Genomic DNA, 15,479 nt, shown 5'->3' on the forward strand with positions numbered 1-15,479 from the left:
ACCATTGGCCTTCTTGGCCACAAGGGCACATTGCTGGCTCATGGTCAACTTGTCATACACCAGCACTCCCAGGTCCTTCTTTGCAAAGCTGCTCTCCAGAAGGTCAGCTCCCAGCCTGTACTGGTGAATGGAGTTATTCCTCCCTAGGTGCAGGACTCTGCACTTGCCCTTGTTGAACCTCAGGAGGTTCCTCTCCGCGCGATTCTCCAGCCTGTCCAGGTCTCTCTGAATGGCAGCACAGCCCTCAGGTGTGTCAGCCACTCCTCCCAGCTTGGTATCATCTGCAAACTTGCTGAGGAGGCACTTTGTCCCCTCATCCAGGTTGTTGATGAAGACATTGGATGGGACCCAGTACTGAGCCCTGGGGGATGCCACTAGCCACAGGCCTCCAACTAGACTCCGTGCCACTGATGACGACCCTCTGAGCTCTGCCTTTCAGCCAGTTCGCAATCCACCTCATTGTCCACTCATCTAACCCACACTTCCTGAGCTTATCTAGGAGGATGTTACGGGAGACAGTGTCAAAAGCCTTGCTGAAGTCGAGGGAGACAACATTCACTGCTCTCCCCTCATCTACCCAGCCTGTCATGCCATCCTAGAGGGCTATCAGATTGGTTAAGCAGGATTTGCCCTTGGCGAATCCATGCTGGCTGCTCCAGATCASCTTCTTTTCCTCCATATGCCTGGAGATGACATCCAGAATGAGCTGTTCCATCACCTCTCCAGGGATGGAGGTGAAGCTGACAGGCCTATAGTTGTCTGGGTCCTCCTTCTCGCCCTTCTTGAAGACTGGAGTGACACTGGCTTTCTTCCAGTACTCAGGCACCTCTCCAGTTCTCCAGGACCTTTCAAAGATGATGGAGAGCAGCCTGGCAACAACATCCGCCAGCTCCCTCAGTACCCGTGGGTGCATCCCATCCGGGCCCATGGATTTGTGGATGTCTAGCCTGCCCAGAAGGTCTCTAATCCTTTCCTCCTCAACCAAAGGAAAGTCTTCCCTTCTCCAGACTTTCTCCCTCACATCCAGGATCCGTGATTCCTGAGGGCTGCCCTTAGCAGTGAAGACWGAAGCAAAGAAGGCATTCAGTAATTCTGCCTTCTCTGTATCCCTTGTYACCAGGGTCCCTGCCCTCCTGCCAAAATTCCTCCATCCATATTGCTCCCTCCTGTATCCTCCCTCCTGCCAAAATTCAGACTGATGATAGAAAATGTAGGTGAGGAGAAGAAGAAATAAAAATAATGAAAAGCAGTCTTTGAAACTTTTGTTTGCTTCTGGGCCAACTCTCCATAAAGTGAAACCAAATGAGATATTCATCATTTTTCTAATACAATAAGGAATGTTCTCGCAAATCAAGAGACCATGCTCTTGTTACATTCCTCAATATACTGGGCACTAGCACTGTTGAGCAAAGGTATTTTAGGTTGGTTTTGTAAGTAAATAAGACTTCTGTGATCATACAGTGTGACTATGCATGTGTGTCTGTTCATCTGTTGATGAATAATATTTGAAACCGTCAGCCAATTTTAGTTAAATCTGACAGAGCTTAAAAGTATTATGTTTATAAACAGTTAGATAAAACTACGTAAGTGGTTATAAGGCGACCCTGATAGTTACCCGTTGAGGAAAAAGCTTGAAGCTGGCACATGTTGGGTGGATGGAGGATCATGTGATCATCTCAAGATTAGCTTCCAGCTGGAATTTTGTTRGATGCTTGAAAATGCAACAACCACAGGCAAACCTGTAGGAAACAGGGATTCGTTAGTTCTGCTTTCAGGAAATTACTCTTGTGTGTGTATTTCATAATTCCTTTATCAAATCTGTGATACTTGTTATATTAAAGAATATACCAAGGTGTTTCATATTAGGAATGAAACTGGATTCAGTTTGGTAAACTGGGCACCAGCAGTCCTTTCAATGTTTATGGGAACAAGCCACAAACATTGCAATTGGCTGCACTAAACATGAGCTTCAAATATAATCCTTGTGACTGGTTTTGATGTTAAAAAAGCRTTGTGGCTGTGTATGATAGCTGAAAATTTGATCTGTGGTAAACGACTACAGATTTCAGCCTTTTTAATAGAACTTTAAGTTTCCAAAGCTATCCCATACTTTCATTTTCAAGACATGTTTCTCTGCATTTGTAGATAACAAAAGCCCATCTGTTGCAATTAAAAGCAGACTACAAGTTATTCAGGATATTAACAAGCGACGGACCCTTTTGCAAGATAACAGCTGGATAAAGAAGAGATCTGAAGAGGAAAGGTAGGAAAGATATGAAGTACATTTTTTCATTCTTTATTTTAATATGCTCTTTATATTTTATTTGAATGTCTGATTTTTATGGATGATCTCTTGCCATATAGAATTAAATAATTGCCATCAATAACTGTTATTTGCTCACCTTGATAAAGTATTGATTGCCTTTTGGAAGTCTTAATCTGATTTTAACTGACTGCTTTTCAATAGTGTATTTGTGCACTKAAGATTTTATTGGATGTACTGAGAACCTCAGGCTTTTGCTCAGCTTGAGAAATTGCACATTTTWTGTATTTAGGTTACAGTAATACCATCTGACTTTTTTACAGGCATGAACATTATAAATTTTGACACATTCCTTTAAGGAGTTTAATGATGTCATTTAAAATTTACTGTAATGCAGACTAGGGCTTATATTACAGTAGCAACTTCACCTTGAGAGCAGGTCCTAATTATTTGCACCATGAACAGCGCATAGGAAGAAAAAATTCTTATCCCAAAGTGATGGAAGTAATCTAATGCAGACATCTTCAGTTGGCATGGCTACTGAGGTGGTAGACAGCTGTGAAGTCTGATTGAGGGCAGAGATCTTTTGCCAGGAAATTAATATTTTTAATATTAATTTCTAATTTTTAATATTTTTAAAATTTCAATATATTTAATATTCAATAGAATAAAATATTCTCTTTTAATTTTAACTAAATATTGTATTTCTTTTGATTAAAGCGCTGATGAAAACTATGGAAGGGCAGTGCTTAACCAATACAAATCCCAAGATAGCCTACACAGGTATAGTAAGTAGTCTCTGAAYATCTCTCTAATGCTTTCTAATACCTTTCTCACTAAAGAAAGTTGAATATCTTTTTATTAAATCCTGTTTAAAGCAAAAGGTTTCTTTATTCTATTTTAACTTAGTCATGTTACCATTTTAATCAGACTTTCATATCAATAACTGTTAAGCTGATAATTACAATGGGTGCTAACACCTAAATGGTCTGCAATCCTGTATGATGCCTTAATTCAAGATTTATACAGTGTTTTATTGGTGATGAGTTGTTTAATAAAGACAGTGACCAAAATGGCATTTCTAACCCTTTTTACAGCAGTAGCACAAATGAAAAGGAAGACCAGAAATCTATGCTTGGACGATACAAGTCTGATACTACCTTGGACAGGTAGGGCTTTTTTCCCTCTAGATTGTATTTTGTGATTGTCATACTTGTGATAGGTTGTTTTAGTCTTGTCTTAAAAATGAAAAAATGGATGAAAGTGGTTTGTAAATTAATATTTATGTTTACTAAGCATCTAAATAGCAAGACTTTGAATGTTTTTGCATGAGTTGTCAATGACATAAAGGTAAGTATGATTTGAGAAGTGGTTCTTCAGACATCTTTCTCTTCTTTCTCTGCATCCATGTCTCTCTATTCTTTTGTTCATATATGTAAATACGTCTGTGCAGATGACCCACCCACTCCTGTTTCCTATTTTACAGCCATAAATCAAAGTCCTTTCTCCAATAGTTAATCTCAACATTGTTAAAATCTTCAAAATTCAGCCCACATTAGTGTATGGTATTCACAACATGCTAAGGCACCAGAATTTACACTRTTTGGAAAAAATATATTTGTTCAGATCTTGGCACTGGATATTTTCATTTGATGATCTTTTTCGTATTGTAAGCAACAATTAAAGATTGGTACTTAAAATTTACTTTTGGGAACTTTGTAGTTGTAGAACTGTATGGTATCACCTCTCTGTTGATTCTTCCCAGGGTGATGAATCCTCCTCTGTGTTCTCTTGTCACAAGTCAGCCATTCTAAACCATCTTTTATATCCCTATTGCTTTTCTCCCTAACTTTTCTACTCCCATAACATTTTTTTTTGATCTGGGGAACCAAATTTTTATACAGATATTTAAGATGTGAGCACACCGTGTGTATATAAAATAGTGTATCAGTGGCTTCGGGTTCATTCTCTACTCTCTCATATTTCATAATATTGACTTCACTCTTTTGAATGCGGCTGAGAATTGAGATGTCATTTTCATAACATTATCTATTATAACTCAAAGACCTCTTTCCTGAGTGAAATAACTGGTTCAGAGACCAGTTGTTTTTCTTGGCAGGCATTACTTTGCATCTTAGAAAAGTGAATGTTGTTTGCCATTTTAGAAGTCTGACATTTTAGCAGATGATCTCTGAAAGCCTTGTGAGGTAGCATTTTTTTGACTACCATAAGTTAGTGTCATTGGCAAGCAACACCATTTCACTCTTYTTTTTCCAGATAATTCATGAACAAATAAAAATGCACAGGTCTTGCAGATATCCCTCCCTTCAATCTGAAAAAATGACATTTATTCCAAACCTTTGTTTCCTATCTTTTAACTAGTTATTTATATTTGAAGAGACCGTCTCTATTGTGACACAGCAGACCAACTTAAAAGCCTTTAAAGAGGAAATTTCTATAAAGTTCTTTGGAAATCCAAGTAGAATATACCAATTATATTGCTGTTAACCACACACTCACTGACTTAAAAAAAAAAAAATAAGGCTTGATTTTTTCCAAGCATAGAAGCCCTGACTTCTATGTCAGAAGTCATAGGTCAGTTACAGTTCCTACAGTGTTGCTGAAGAGCATTGTCCTTTGAGATACATACATCTGCATCTACTGATGATTTTTTTGTTTTACGCTGGTATATTAACATGTCCAAATTACTTTAGGTTGTAAGATGACTATCTTTGTGTTCTAGTATGTACAAATATCTRACATAAAGGATTCTTAATATGCACCAGATATGGCAGAATATACAAAGGAAGGATTATATGTGTGAATATGCATTTTTGATAGCTAATACAGAATATGCCCATAAATGTGTGGAAAAAATCATGGTGTGATCTTAAAATGATTAAAATGAGGAAGTTGCAGTCAAGTTGTTTGTTTTTCCACATTCACCACTGGTCTTCACAAAACCTTAGCATATAGCCATTCCAAGATCAATTTGTGCACACCCATTGCCGGAAGGCACATCTACAAGGGTGGACCACATGTTCTGCATCTCCTCAAAATTGCAAACTAAGGCATAAAAAGTTATGGTGATTCATTTTATCCCAACACATTTGCATAGCCTGCAGTCAAATTTGGAGCTTCCTCTTCCTYTACAAAGGAAGATTTTTGAATAGGTACAATTCCTTTATTTTCTTACAAATGATTTCTGGAAACATAAGCATAGTACAGAAATCTCCAGGCTTGGAAATTTGGGCTTCTTGCAGAACAGCTATATTTTTTGACCGYTTATATAAAAAAAGAAGCATTCAGRGTCTTTCTGTTCAAACATAAAAGGCAGAGTTGAAAAATAAAACACTGTCTCTTGAATGTAGCATAAAATCTAAAGGATTATTTCTTCTTGAGAAGAATGACTTTCATGTTGGAGATCTGACTGTTTACAGAGAGTTGTTATAAGTCACGTTGTTTACAAGGAGAATAATTTTCATCTAGCTAAGATGTTACGGCAAATGGTTGTGGCAGTTTGTTTCTATCCTGCAAAAGGCCTGTAGGAGTTACCACATTTCAAGAAAGAGATTGAAACATCTTTACACATTTCTGCTTTGTATCCCTTGTGGCCATAACTGTAATTTTCCAAAATACAAGGATTTTAAGAATCTGGGTGTGTTTGGATTAAAGTCTCTTCAGTAGCCAGTTTTTAAACTGGCAAAATACTCACTGAAGTTCTAAATAAATAAATAAATGAATGAATAGTTTGAGGAGTACAGGAGTAATTTTGAATTCCTCATTGCAAGTGGACATCTGCCCAGCAAAAAGTTCTCTACAAGCCATTTTAAGAGCTGCTGTTTCAGCTTCTTGCTTCTTGGCTACGGCCATTTCCATTTTCAAAGGAGGTAGTTAGATATGAGTTGTGCCAAACTGTATGTTAGGCTGTACTGTATATACTGTAGATACTGTATGTATCTACAAAATTTGAACAGCAGTTTCAGAATTGTGGGTGACTACATCCATTTGCACCATTGACTGCAAGCAGAAGGAAGTACAAGTGCAATTTTCCATTTAAAGAGACAAAGTTTCCTCACCGCAGAAAAGAGAATTATATAGGGAAAATGAATAAAGAAGAAATTAATATTTACTGTTCCGTGTAATATTTACTTTGTAATATTTAATATTTCTTTTAATTTTCTTTGAAACATTCTAAGAAATGGTTAGGTAGTGATTTAAAACAAARCAAAACAAAAACTTGTTTTCCCTTAACACGTTCATTAGTTGTAGAACTCAGCATTGTAGCATATTGTGGAAGTTAAAAGTTTGAACTGATTCAGAGAAAGGTTAGATGAATTAATGAATCATTGATCCAAAGATTTCTTTTGGAGACAGCATTTTGGGTGCAAAATCCTCATCAGAAAATTCTTGGAGTATTGATTAGCAAAAGCTGAAAAGTTGTCCAAGGAAAAGATAATGTTTTACTTAGTGTTTTCTTTYACCTTTTTTCAAAGCATCTGCTACATTGTTCAGTAGTAGAGTAAGATGCCAGATATACCCTTTAAGTCTTGTCTAAAATGACCAAATACAGTATTGCTTTAATTACTGTGCTTAAATATTGAAAATATGAAATGAAAGCAAATAGTTCACTGGATAATTACAGAGTAGAAGAAATGTTCATGTTTGCTGCTGCAGTAATGTTACTGAGTTTAGTGAGACCTCTAGTGATCTTTTGAGTAACTACTGGTCACAGTTACAAGTTGCCAGAAATATGAGATAGCTATTTGCACAGGTACATTCAAGATATGAAAAAAACACAGAGTACATGCTGGCAGACATTGTATCATAAAACCCCTTTGTAGGGTTCCATTAAATACAATAGTAATCTGTGATACTTGACTGAAAACAAAATAAAAAATGTTGTGTTTCAGCACTTGATATTAGWTTAGTGGTTCTAGGATTAATTGCTTTGTATCTGTAGCTTCAGTTTATGGAAGGGAATAAATAGCTAAAATTAAGTAATTTCTATATTTAAATAAGTTATAGTTCAAAATATTTTTCAGCTATTCTAGCTATATATTTAAGATAAACCTCCCAATTTAGTAATCTGTCTTAATTTACAGTAGTTTATAATGAAGCTTTTTGTAGTCTTTATCTTTTTATTAAAGGAAGTCCATATATGCAATGAAACTCATAGTATGTGAGTACCTAGGCTATGTGCCAATTATTATAGCTACATAGTGCTTTCTGTAAAATTTTGGAAGGGTTTTATGGAACAACTATAAACTCTAAAAAGGGTTTGAAAAATCACATAGCTGTTTCTATTTGTAAATCTAATAGTTTAATAATATCAGCTTAACTACAAATAATGTAATTTATGTGATAGATTTTATTTGTWTAAGTCACTACTATGCATTATCAGGGATTTTATAGCAGAGTGTTTTCGAATCACATTGGTCTCTAAAAGTCATAAAGATAAATAAACTATTACATCTCTCAAGAAATGGCAAGGAGGAGGGAAGAGGGATGGCTTATGTTCTAAATTTATGGTATTATTTCACTGAAAGGCTTGTCAGTTAGTGTTTGAACGTAACTTTTTAAAACATTTGTTTTTGAGTGAGTTACTTAGGCTTTTCAAATAATAATGCACTAAATTTGCGTTATTTTTGCTCCTGTTCTATATTTATCGTAATGCTGAGTAATTTATTATCTGTAYAGAAGACAAAGTGATACTTCATCTTTTAATTTCATTCAAAGTATTTAAAAAAAAGATCTATAGTGTGCATAAAAAATAATTCCATATTTTTACAGAATTCCAGCTAGAAGTGATGATAAAATAAATAAATTCACAACTCTGGATAATAARCAAAGCAACAGGTATGAGCTTTGGAAGCTTTCTTGTTGTCTGAATATTATGTATTACCATTATTAGTTACTTGTATATATTTCAAGATGATATAGGGAAATGTACATGTTATATGGCTTAATAATTGGCTTCATTTCACTGTCTGACATCTGGAATGTAGGCATCTATGTCTGAGTTAGCATAAGCTCTTCTCACAGTCCATGGGGAGAAAAAAGGTCTTTCAGAGCACAATTCATCTCATATTTTTAAGATGTTTTCCTTAAAATAACAGGAATTGTTCTCTAGGAATGCATATTTCTCTACATAGGTTGAAAGAAAGACCTGCTCAGATTTGCATAGCTAATCATTGTAGCAATTATTTAAGAAACATAACTTTTTAAAACCAAAAAAGAAAGAACAGGCGTGTTTTGAAAACATAGTTCAGTGCAGGTATGTTCCCAGGAAAAGCTGKGAACCAAAGTGTAAAAAATACTCTTCTTTGATAGGAAGGAGAACTGATTTTTCCAATGGAAAGCAAACAGAAAATGCATAGCTTAATTAAAAGTTTTTCTTTTGTCAGAATTATTAACCATAAATATAGCAATTACAGTATATATTTGTGTATTTCTGGTAGTAGAAATCTTATTTCTTATTCTTGTTTTCCCATTTCACTTATTGAAGATGATGAATGAGTAAATTAAGTATATTTCCTTAACAGACAATCTTGGACTCCTGCTGCATCATCCACAAACACTGCTGCCACTTCTCCTATCAAAAAAAAAAGGTATTCACTGCCACCTTTGCTTGACTGCTAGAGAATATATAGCACTCTGTTATGCCTCAGTAATGTCTCATGATTATATTAAAAAACGTTATCAATTTTTCCATCTAACAACCTTTAACTCTTCAACAAACTTCAATAAGCTTTTGCATGCCCTGGCATTTTTCCATGAGAGCACCGTGGTGYAAAATCATCTTTTTTACAGCCAGTTCGTGGGCCCTGTGGACATAATACAATAGATACTAATTSTTTGCCACAGTCTCTAACTCAGCAACCATATGCTTTTCCAGTGTCTAGTACCAATATTAAAGCATTTCAGCTCATTGTATTGGGGACCAGTTGAACTCTCTCATGTCCTTGTGCTGTTTCAGTACATRTGAACCGCAGTATGGTTTTCTGCATTTTCAGAGCTAGCTTTAAAAATTTGGATTTTATATAGTATTATCTGAATGAGAGAAAGAACTGTCTGTTCTTAAAACTGCATTTTAAATTTAAAAAGTACTGCTGGGGATACCCATCTTTTTTTATACAACTTTCCGGTAACAACTTGTACATTCTGCCTGTTTGTGATTTTATCTTCCACAATCCATGCACAAAAATTATGATCAGTAGAATTACAAAAATAGAAATTAAAATGTCATCATTCTCATATTAACAACCCTGCTTGTTCAGTRGGAGTTTGTGGTGGTTTTTTTGCTCAATAGTTTTCTTTAGGCCCTTTGAAGATGTGAAAGGCCAACACTGAACTGCACTGTTTATAGTGCAGTTGTTTTTTTACCAACAAACAATTGTTAGATTGATGCTTTTGAAAGAGGGAAAAAAGAGAACTGAAAGTGCTTGTGATGTTTATGACCTCTAATACCATCCTGAATTTGTTTTTTGAGCTGATATTTGGCACCCTTTCCTTTGTACATTYTGTTTGGTTGTCTCTCCCAAGAATAATCTACGTGCTTGTATCATTCAGGTTGCACAAAGCATCATCTTGGGTCAAACAGTATATTTTTCACAATAGTAATTAAAACTATCATTTTATTTCCAATTCCATTCAGATATCTGGAAAAAAATCATCTAAAAAGTGTCATTATGTGGTTTTTCAAAATACTAATAATTTAGGAAATCTTACAAACATTTCCACACCATTTCTGAGTTTCTATCATTCATAGTGTTTGAAGAGATTCAACCTGCTGTCCAGCCCTATAACATTGTATACTCAAACTCAAGAATTTATTTATTAACACTGACAGGCAATCTTGGATGCCTCCACCAGTTTCGAGTTGTAAGACTGCCACAGATACAGTGGAAACSAAAAAGTAAGTACTGACGATAGCTGTTTATTTATTATAATTCTAGGCTTGAGCTGATTTCAGGAGTGAGAAAACAGAGCAATTATTGGAGAAAATGAATTTACTGAATAAGATAGCACAGGAAGAGGGAGCATCCCATGCCTAAATACTTCTTAGCTTGATGCCCAGCATTGACTGGGGTTTGAGTATGTGAGGTGCTGGCAACCTGAGATTGCATCAGTGCTACCAGAATGAAAGAAGGTAAGGGACTGAACTAAGGCATTGAACTAAGGAGTTTCTACAATGCTTGTTAGCTTTGTTCTTGGAGTAGTCCAAATCAAAGCTTAGTCAGCTTTCAGTAATAGTTTAGAGATAGTTTAGAAAAATATCTCAAGCTAAAATTACTTTCAGATGAATGTTTAATGTTTATCTCTAAAATTGTAATTGTTTACTGGCAGATCAGAAAAAGAATGGAAAATATTTCTTGTCTAAAAGCAGAATATGAATAGTTTAAAAGATTCATGAATGAGCTTTCATGATACTCTTTTCTTAGGTCCCCTGATGGGCACAGCATGGCCTTGTGCTTCCCTAGTCTTAGTCTGGGAAGCTCCTACATGAGTTTCATGCATATCAATGATCGAAATTAGACAGAAAAAAAAAAAGAAAAAAAAAGGATACGTTGTGGTGCTAGGTAGGATTCCTTGGTTGGTCATGGCCTGAGAAATTTCTGTCACTTTAAGAATATGTTAGACCAACATTAAGTAATGTTGATTCTGCCTTGAGATACGAGGTTTGTCTAGATGAGATCCTTTGTAATTTTCTACATTATCAAGTTGTATTTTAAGAGGTGTCAAGTTATATTGCTTCCATGGGACTTTTACTTCCTTCAGTTACCCCTGCTTCTCTTCCATCTTTCCTTCCACTGCCCATGCAGGACCAGCTCTTCATATTTTTTTCTTTTGCATTCTAGAGAGAGAGAGAGAGAGAGAGAGAGAGAGAGAGAGAACTTTGTCTTCCTCTTCAGCTGAGTACTGCTGAAAGAAACAAAGCTACTACTCTCAATTGTGCTTAAAATTGCTTGATTGAGCCAAGTCCTTTGGTAAAGGACTTATAGCAGAATGTATCAGGCTAACTTAATTACATTTTTTTTCTGAAAAATTCTAATAGGCTATTTATTAATATTAGTTTATGCTTTTACATGTGTAATTATGTATGAGGCTGTTAGTGAATTACACATAGATGTYTGAATATTATATCATACCAGATTACTGCAAAATGAGCTATTCAATATGCCAATTTAGGCAAACCAGAAATAACAGCAAAGACTGTCTTCAAAACTGGACTGAATTGGGTCATGGAAGGACTATGCTATCCGCATGCACATGTTTCATTCCATCTCTCTGACATAATTTTGATTTTATAGATAATTAAAGAARTAATAACAGGAAGCTTGTAAGCTTTTATAAATTTGACATAAATTCTAGTCTTGAGTCTTGAAACTATCTTTTCAAATCTGCTAAAAAATAGAAATAAATCTTTATCATGGCGGTAGCCAACCTGTGCACATTCAGCTGATTTGGTCTTGGTTTCACCGATTTGCTTGGAGGATAAAGAAATAACCTTTTACTGTAATTATAATCATATTCTTCTGCTGACTTCTGCATTTTCATTGTTCTTCTTGATATTCCCAGGCTTTCTTCTAGTTAATAAATGTATGTGATTTTTYTTGCACAGAGTGCTATTTGCAAAGAAAAATATCTCTGTCTTTATAGGCCATACTGGRTTCCACCAAGTTCAGTGGCCACAACTTACTCATTTGCGATTTACTGTAGAAGCATTTTTCCTGTACTCTAGTATACTTCAGCCATTCTGCTTACTACAGAATACAAATATATCCTTCTAATATTTATATGTATTAGTATTAGAAATATTATGAGATATATTATTATTGAGACATTTTCCTAATTGATAAGCTTCCAGATAGAAACATGGATACAATTTTTTTTAAAATGCTAATTAAAAAAATACTTTAGAAATCTGTTTTCAGCTTTTGTACTGTTTCATTTTTCTTTGCAATTTCTACACCAAAAGACCAATGAGCRAGCAGTGGCAGGAAACAAGAAGCAAAAAGTCTGAAGTTAACATCCCTTAATATCTGACGTTGAGRGCTATGCTTGTAATATAATTTCCAGAAATACCATACTTCTCTATATGATTCACTTTATTTGCTTTTGATGTAGAACATCTAAGGCTTCAAGACAAATACAGAAGAATAAGACAGCAGAAATGCAGTTAAAGGCATAAATTGTGGCAATTATCCTAATAAGCATGTGGGAGTCCAGCAGAGACTTGAGAGTCCATGATGCTGGGATCATTTTATTGCTTTTCTCAGSTGAAGCACCATGTGCGTCTGCCATCTCCCATCTAGGATCTGGGAGATGGTATGTTGAATATGCCCTTTAACTTACCAATTTTCACATCTGGATTGTGTGGGCTCTATCAACAGCCCTCTCCACTGGAGCTCTTTGTGATAGTGCCTTGGTACTTCCCTGATGGTAGGAAAGATGTTAACACTTTCTTTTGCAGAGGAGAACATTTGATTATGACTTTAATATTACAATGTACACTAGAACAAAACTGCAAACAATTTGTGGAATTTTAAGAGAAGTTCTATCTTTGCCTGCCTGGCCTGCTGACTTAGCTTTCTACCATTGTCATTCTCACATTTGGCTGAAGCTTAGTACAGACATTTCAGCTGGTTTTGATTAGGCTTACAGGCAAAATAAGAGCAAAACCACTACAATTCACATGGCTACTATTATCTTTTATTTTGTCGTAATAAATTTTAATCTTTAAAGGCAGTGAGTTTTTTAAACTATGTACCTTGACATGTTACATTACTTTCGTAGTTTTATTCAACTTATAATGCAACTAGTTTTGAGCCATRTAAAAATCAAAAACCAAGCTTAGCAGTACCTTTTAATCTTAGCTKGTGTTTGTTACTGTCCATCTGTTTGGTGAAGAATCAGAATCACTTAGCACCCAAGAGAAAGTTAGCTCCTGGATCCTGGAATTTTATTTTATTTTAAGTCAGTGCTTACTAGATATTTTTTGCATGTTGACTGCAATGAATTTATGTGATTTCATTTCAGTATCTCATTATGGTCATGATAATTTGAAAAGCATAGGCTGCATCCTCTGTATGATGCCTGCCCAGCATCTTACAGGATGCTGATATTCTCATCACTAACTACCAAATCACTTCTCTACTCTGATAATGTAGGTATAATTGGAATAGAGGCATATTTTTTATTAATCTTTCCTGACCCTTGCCATTCTGTGGCATTTATCAAGAATGATATCACCAAAGATACTTGGTTAAACAGTGATGAGCTTTTAATGATTAATTTGTTGATCCTTGAAAAGTGCTTTGAAAGTGGAAGAGCTGTTTGAAGTTTTGAGTATTACTATAACTTACAATAGCCACAAAAGGATACACTTTTGTTTGCCTGAAGTGAGTGTCAGGAAATAAAGTGACAAGTATAGATGCTRATAACCACAGTTTGAAAAGGTCACCATCAGTCTTAAAGACAGCTAAAGCAAAAAGCCATATCTTTTCTTCATTTATAAGGGCAGCYGTTTATCCTGCAATCTTCTGGAAGGGAATTTTGTAAGCATGCATCATCTACTAAGATTTTTTTTCTCTGAGTTTATTGTTTATTTACCTTTTTTGATTCTGAGACCTGATTCTAGGCAGCTATATTAAAGCATGACATGTAAACTTCTGTAGTGCCTTATCTCACTTCCATGCTCATTAAGCACACTTCAGTTGTTTCTGAACACATGTAGTTGCGCTTTTTGRTTGTGAATTGAGTATTGAAAACAATGTGTCATTGATCAGAGTATTTTCCTGGAGAACAGTTAACTGAAAAATGATCGTCCTAGTAACATATAAAAAATGAAATTAAAACTAAATATTATGTTATTTTGGTAATAAGAGTTATGCTTATTTTTATCTACGTTAAGAAACAAAGAAAACCCTTTATTAAGCTTTGTCTTGGAAGCAAGAAAAAGAAAAAATAATTGCAAAATGTTTCAATTCTAGTATTTTGCTACTTTGTTTCTGAAATGTTTACTCTTCTCTTTCTACAGGACCTCTTCTTCAGAAAGTTCAGAAGCTCCCACAGTGTATGTCTTGCTTACTTTACTTCATAATAACTTTAGAAATACAACATACTCCACGCRTAAACCTTGAATATTATTTTACATTTATTTATAGTACAAAAATTACATAATTTATCTGGGACACGTCCTTGAATAGTCAATCTCACAGAAGCACAAAAAGAAAACATCCTGGATTATAAACACAATTATTTTCATATAACTTAACATATTTCTTTGTGTATTTATTCACATTGAAAAAAAAACTGTAACTACTTAAAAAATTAAAAACTTTCACAATTTTAATTCCACAGTTTATTTCTATATAGGATATTGCTAGTGCAAATGCCAAACTTCATGCCAAACTAGTGTTCAAGARGGGAGACAGTGAATGAAAAAGTGGRTAACAAAGAAAAGAGAAACTGGTAAATTAAAGAGCTATACACATGTGAAGGCTTGTAATAGGARGCAAAAACATGGACTGAATTAATGTAATATTCTAAACTGATTTGAGTGTACATGTGAAAGGCTGCTCTAATTTTAGAAAATAAGTTTATAAACTTAATTAGTTTAATGTGCATTTCACRTGGCCTAAATTAGAAAAAGATTACTTAACCAACCTTTAATTTCATGGTTTATGATTAAGAGAGCTGCAAAACTTGTCTTGGTGTTATTGCCATCCTCGTAGGAAGATCAGATCATGGACCATATGCTCATTTTCTGTTGTATTGGCCACCTTCTCCCTTTCTCATGATATAAAATTATTCCTGTAGTGACAGACCTGAATGTTCATATGAATAAGCAATCCTAGGAAAGTGTTTCAGGGATTTTAGCTATCTTTAGCTATGATGGTAGTTAAGACACTGTGAGCAGCTAGTAATTTATGGCTCAGTGGRAAGCAAGCCCCCAAACTGTTCTTAAATCTATGGTCTTTGTTACATTCTTATTATCTCTAGCAACTTCTACATAAAAATTACCTTGCCCTCTCAAAACCTTGTACATACCTAACTCTCTCTCAATGAACAGTTATAGTGACTTCTGTGGAAACATTTATGGGAATAAAATGATTCAAAAATGTAAATGTTTTGCAAGTATCTAAATATAACAGAAGAATGTCATTTTGCTACCTATTTATTATAGTTAMTGTGTCTAAGGGTAGTGCAG

General features: G+C 34.9%; 1 protein-coding gene across 1 annotated transcript in view; it reads left to right on the top strand.

The window, feature by feature from the left end:
* Nucleotides 1-15,479, top strand: part of SCEL (sciellin) — an 80,093-nt gene that overhangs the window by 33,417 nt on the left and 31,197 nt on the right. The window contains exons 4-10 of the mRNA XM_085309533.1: nucleotides 2,146-2,263; nucleotides 2,984-3,046; nucleotides 3,361-3,432; nucleotides 8,057-8,122; nucleotides 8,809-8,874; nucleotides 10,116-10,181; nucleotides 14,307-14,342. Coding sequence (XP_085165659.1) covers nucleotides 2,146-2,263; nucleotides 2,984-3,046; nucleotides 3,361-3,432; nucleotides 8,057-8,122; nucleotides 8,809-8,874; nucleotides 10,116-10,181; nucleotides 14,307-14,342 — 487 coding nt within the window. The remainder of the gene's footprint in view (nucleotides 1-2,145; nucleotides 2,264-2,983; nucleotides 3,047-3,360; nucleotides 3,433-8,056; nucleotides 8,123-8,808; nucleotides 8,875-10,115; nucleotides 10,182-14,306; nucleotides 14,343-15,479) is intronic.

The sequence above is a fragment of the Rhea americana genome, unplaced genomic scaffold (assembly GCF_003343005.1).
Source record: "Rhea americana isolate MKP2758 unplaced genomic scaffold, rheAme1 scaffold_3, whole genome shotgun sequence".
Lineage (NCBI taxonomy): Eukaryota > Metazoa > Chordata > Aves > Rheiformes > Rheidae > Rhea > Rhea americana.